The 6,000-nt window shown below is 38.5% G+C and overlaps 1 protein-coding gene across 5 annotated transcripts in view; it reads left to right on the forward strand.

Annotated features, from left to right (window-relative positions):
* ZEB2 (zinc finger E-box binding homeobox 2) overlaps positions 1–6,000 on the forward strand; it is a 136,916-nt gene that overhangs the window by 117,568 nt on the left and 13,348 nt on the right. For all 5 annotated transcript variants that reach the window (XM_058434316.1, XM_032145747.2, XM_032145744.2 and 2 more), the window contains 2 exons: positions 1,295–1,403; positions 2,334–4,303. In XM_058434316.1, coding sequence (XP_058290299.1) covers positions 1,295–1,403; positions 2,334–4,303 — 2,079 coding nt within the window. The remainder of the gene's footprint in view (positions 1–1,294; positions 1,404–2,333; positions 4,304–6,000) is intronic.

Below are 6,000 nucleotides of genomic sequence, written 5' to 3' on the forward strand. Positions count from 1 at the left end.
GTCCCCTCATTTGCTCATGGCATTTACAATTAGTAAATTAAAATGATTGTATCATATTAACAGTGGCACAACTAAAGTTTATAGTAGTCCTCTGAGGGCTGTGGGGGGAGACAAAGCAGCTGTTGCTGTTTGTTTATGCAACTCAGCAACATATGAGCGCTGGTCCCTCAATGGCGCTCGGCGGGCTGGGCTCTGCTTGATCTTTGAAGGTTGCTGCTGTTTGAACAAACCTCCCTGTGTCCCATGTAACACCATCTGTCTCACTAGGAATGTGGGAAGATTCAGCACACCCTAGCAGTTGTCATACCGTTTCTGTGCTGTCTTTTTGCAAAAGGCTTTTGTGTCATTGCTGCTAGAAAAAGGCTGACCTCCTACCTTGAGCATCCAGAGTGGATGACTGCATTTTTTTTTCCAGAATTCTAAGTCACACTGCTTTTTTCCCCGTGTTCAAAAAGGTCAGCTGTGTTTGATTATATCTTTGCTGCTTTTAACTTGTCTTTTCAGCAAACTTTTTTTTCCTTTTTTGTCCCTACTCCCTAGCACACTACTAAAAAGGAAAATGAAAAGTCGTTGAAGTCTTTCCTACTGGCCTGTGATAAAACTGTTCAAGCAGCTATAACCCAAGATGTTGTCTCTTACATTTGATAATGAATCAAATCTGATAGGCAACACCTCAGGAAAAACTGGGCTTATATTTGCTACTAGCACAATGAATAGGATATTTAAACATGCTCATCATGTAATGAAATATTTATAGTCAAGGTTTTTTTGTTTGTGTGTTTTTGGTTTGGGATTGGGCTTTTTTTTCTTTTTTAAACTTCAGATTGCTTCAGTATAAGGTATACTTTTATGCTGATACAAAAAATTGATAACTTTTGTTGTGTGGGGGTGGTTTTTTTTGAGACTATTCAGAATTTTCAGGAAAATATTTTTTCTTGACAGAATTGTCACATTCTAGCAGAGAATGTTCATATTTTAGAATTTGTGGTAAACACGAAAAACAACAAATATCTTTACAGTTACACTTCCTCATCCCCAAAGGTTCAAAGATACATTTTGGAAACGACACTACAGAAATAATTCTAAAAGCAAGTGTTGGATGCGCATGTGAAAGCACTTTTTTTATTACCAACATTATCACTTTTATTGCAACTCTGGAAGACTGAGCAGATAAATAAGCATGCACTCAAACCTTTTGGCCTGTCTGAAAAATAGAGGCCTTTTAAAAATATTCATAACAAATTTTCTTTGTTCCTCCTGCACAAAACTGATGTCAGTCTTTCTCCTTTTATAGCACCAAATGCTAACCCAAGGAGCAGGTAATCGCAAGTTCAAATGCACAGAGTGCGGCAAGGCCTTCAAATATAAACACCATCTGAAAGAACACCTGCGAATTCACAGTGGTGAGTAGCAGAGGTGCTGGAGCTCGCATTTGCATTTTACTTAATTAGGGGAGTTTTAAAAGATTGTTTAAAATTTACACAGTCCTATTTGTAGCTTTTTGGAACTATCCATTTATTTCATCAACTCTGTGTGCCTGATTTGTCTTCATGAGACTTATGGCACCACCAGTAGCACCGTCTTATAAAAAGAAGCAGAATGCTTACGTGTCTTAAAAATTACAAATGCTTTGATTTATTACAAAATCTAGAGGCTCCTTTTTGTCCTTTTAAAACTGCTTCTTCAGAATAAATATTTTTGACCTGAGGAAACTCAACTGGCAGATTCTGAAGGATATTAATTTTTGAGACCTAACTGTGAAAAAAAAGGGTGAAGAATTTTGGATAAGAGCTATGTATGATAAATACTCCCTGATTCCTGAGGGCTGTGGATCACAGAACAGAATCCTACCACTGAGATTTCCTCTTTATAACTAGTTTGATGGCTCTGCCAAGCATTTTATTACCAAACTGGATGCTGTTCAAAGGACTAGTTGGATTGGTAGAATCAATGGAATCTCCACAAAGTTGATTAAAGCCATGGCTACACTTCCCTTTAAATACTGTGACATCTTTACTGTGCTATTGACCACACATTAATCTGACACTCTGTTTAAATAGGAGGCTGCCGATGGCAAGACAAGATTTGGGATCTCAGCTGAAAAAGGCATAGATAGCCCTTACCTTCCACTGTGAACATCTTGAATTATGTCCTCCCAGGGTAGATAAAGCTCAGAAACGGTTGTGGTCACATAATTCTAATCTAAGTACCTAGAATGTAGAGGTACCCCATTGTGTTCCCTTCATTTGGTTTCACAGATTCTTGTCTTGGTAGACAACTGCAATTGTTACCTAATCAAGGAAATGTAACGGTAATTTTAATTATCATTTTAGGTGAAAAACCTTACGAGTGCCCAAACTGCAAGAAACGTTTCTCCCATTCTGGTTCCTACAGTTCGCACATCAGCAGCAAGAAATGTATTGGTTTAATCTCTGTAAATGGCCGAATGAGAAACAATATCAAGACGGGTTCTTCCCCTAATTCTGTTTCTTCTTCTCCTACTAATTCAGCCATTACCCAGTTAAGAAACAAGTTGGAGAATGGAAAACCACTTAGTATGTCTGAACAGACAGGCTTACTTAAAATTAAAACGGAACCACTAGACTTCAATGACTATAAAGTTCTTATGGCTACACACGGGTTTAGTGGCACTAGTCCCTTTATGAATGGTGGGCTTGGAGCCACCAGCCCTTTAGGAGTTCATCCATCTGCTCAGAGTCCAATGCAGCACTTAGGTGTAGGGATGGAAGCCCCTTTACTTGGGTTTCCCACCATGAATAGTAATTTAAGTGAGGTACAAAAGGTTCTACAGATTGTGGACAATACTGTTTCCAGGCAAAAAATGGACTGCAAGGCTGAAGAAATTTCAAAGTTGAAAGGTTATCACATGAAGGATCCATGCTCTCAACCCGACGAACAAGGAGTTACTTCTCCTAATATTCCGCCTGTTGGTCTTCCGGTAGTGAGTCATAATGGTGCCACTAAAAGTATTATTGACTATACGTTAGAAAAAGTCAATGAAGCCAAAGCTTGCCTCCAGAGCTTGACTACTGACTCAAGGAGACAGATCAGTAATATAAAGAAAGAGAAGCTACGTACTTTAATAGATTTGGTCACTGATGACAAAATGATTGAGAACCACAACATATCCACTCCATTTTCATGCCAGTTCTGTAAAGAAAGTTTTCCTGGCCCCATCCCTTTGCATCAGCATGAGCGGTACCTTTGTAAGATGAATGAAGAGATCAAGGCGGTCCTGCAGCCTCATGAAAACATAGTCCCCAACAAAGCCGGAGTTTTTGTTGATAATAAAGCCCTCCTCTTGTCATCTGTACTTTCTGAGAAAGGAATGACAAGCCCCATCAACCCATACAAGGACCACATGTCTGTACTCAAAGCATACTATGCTATGAACATGGAGCCCAACTCCGATGAACTGCTGAAAATTTCCATTGCTGTGGGCCTTCCTCAGGAATTTGTGAAGGAATGGTTTGAACAACGAAAAGTCTACCAGTACTCAAATTCCAGGTCCCCATCCCTGGAAAGAAGCTCCAAGCCGTTAGCTCCCAACAGTAACCCTCCCACAAAAGACTCTTTATTACCCAGGTCTCCCGTAAAACCTATGGACTCCATAACATCACCATCTATAGCAGAACTCCACAACAGTGTGACGAATTGTGATCCTCCTCTCAGGCTAACAAAACCTTCCCATTTTACCAATATTAAACCAGTTGAGAAATTGGACCACTCCAGGAGTAATACTCCTTCTCCCTTAAATCTTTCCTCCACGTCTTCTAAAAACTCCCACAGTAGTTCATACACTCCAAACAGCTTCTCTTCTGAGGAGCTCCAGGCTGAGCCTTTAGACTTGTCGTTACCAAAACAAATGAAAGAACCCAAAAGTATTATAGCCACAAAGAACAAAACAAAAGCTAGTAGCATCAGTTTAGATCATAACAGTGTTTCTTCCTCATCTGAAAACTCAGATGAGCCTCTGAACTTGACTTTTATCAAGAAGGAATTTTCAAATTCAAATAATCTGGACAACAAAAGCACTAACCCAGTGTTCGGCATGAACCCATTTAGTGCCAAACCTTTATACACAGCTCTTCCACCTCAAAGCGCATTTCCCCCTGCTACTTTCATGCCACCAGTCCAGACCAGTATTCCTGGGCTACGACCATACCCAGGACTGGATCAGATGAGCTTCCTACCACATATGGCCTACACCTACCCAACTGGAGCAGCTACTTTTGCTGATATGCAGCAAAGGAGAAAGTACCAGCGGAAACAAGGATTTCAGGTAAAGAGACAAATGTTTTTCTGCTCTGAAGAAAAGAGATGGCAATTATTTGATTATGTGCATGCAGGAAAACAAAAATCTTAGTGAAAAAACTCAGCAGAAACAGAAGAGTTTGCTTTAACATGAACCTAAACCGTCAGTGGGTTAGAAAAATGGATGAAACAGTGGATCACTGTACTCTAAGCACATTTGCTTTAAAAACAAAAAGGATAAAGAAGAAATTAATATTTATTTTGAGATTTACTTAGATGGACTCATCTGCTTTTAGAATTAAACATTGGTGACAATATTTGGGAGGACTTACCTAGGTGCTAGAAGTTAAAGTTTATACCCGTCACGTGCTTGTAAAGATGTGCACAGGACAGGTGTGATGGCTCATGCCTGTAATCCCAGCACTTTGGGAGGCCAACGAGGGTGGATCACTTGAGGTCAGGAGTTTGAGACCAGCCTGGCCAAGATGGTAAAACACTATCTGTCCTAGAAATACAAAAATTAGCTGGGTGTAGTGGTGGGTGCCTGTAATCCCAGCTACTTGAAAGGCTGAGGCAGAAGAATGACTTGAACCCAGGAGGCTGAGGTTGCATTGAGCAGAGATCGTGCCACAGCACTCCAGCCTGAGAGACAGAGCAAGACTCTGTCTTAAATAAATAAATAAATAAATAAATAAATAAATAAATAAATATAAAGATGTGCACAACTTGCAATAATGTATATACACATTTTAATAGGTACTTTTGTTTTACAGAGAATGGTTTATTTTGAAGAGTATTTTTAAAAATGTCTTCCATATTTCACATGACCTCTTACCAAATCTTCGAAGTAGTTAATAATTATGCTTTATCAAATGGGAAAGCAGTTATATTTTAACATTATGCAGCATATAATCTTTGTTTGCAAAATAAGAGCATAAGTAGCAGTGCACCTCTGTTAACAGCTGTTCCAGTATTCCAATTTACAGTACATCTGCCCTCTTTGTAAATGTATTTAAGCCTATTTAATCTTCTCTAATATTAATTAGTGCAAACATAGTCTAAGAAAACTGAACTGTGGGCCAGCAAATGGAAATGTATGTTATCATGCAAGTTTGCACTCCTTTGGCTCAAGACAAAATAAATATCAAGAAATTTAATAATTTACTGATCCACATTCATTATTGTTCAATGCTGAAGGCTGTTTTAACATAGAACATTGATAAAAAGTGTTATTAATATTCCCTATTTCAAATTAGAAAATTAAATATAAAAATATAGCTTGAGGCCTTTAGTTGGTAGACATACATTTAAATAGATTGCATAATAATAACATTTTGTACCTAAATATAAAATTCAATTAAAATTGGGTTTCTACAGCTACAGATCATTTCTAAAGTTAAGCACACTGGAAAATACACAAATTTCAATGTTAAATTTTCACTTATGGGTATTTCTTGGTATAAAGGAAATGAAGGATTTTAGAAGAATTTGTTTCTCTCACCTTCAGAGTTGACCATTTTCTGTCCTTGAAAAACAGTGAGATCTGGCCATCAGAGAAATGCAAATCAAAACCACAGTGAGATACCATCTCACACCAGTTAGAATGGCCATCATTAAAAAATCAGGAAACAACAGGTGCTGGAGAGGATGTGGAGAAATAGGAACACTTTTACACTGTTGGTGGGACTGTAAACTAGTTCAACCATTGTGGAAGTCAGTGTGGCG

This window comes from Hylobates moloch, unplaced genomic scaffold (assembly GCF_009828535.3).
Source record: "Hylobates moloch isolate HMO894 unplaced genomic scaffold, HMol_V3 SCAFFOLD_24, whole genome shotgun sequence".
In the NCBI taxonomy this organism is placed as follows: Eukaryota; Metazoa; Chordata; class Mammalia; order Primates; family Hylobatidae; genus Hylobates; species Hylobates moloch.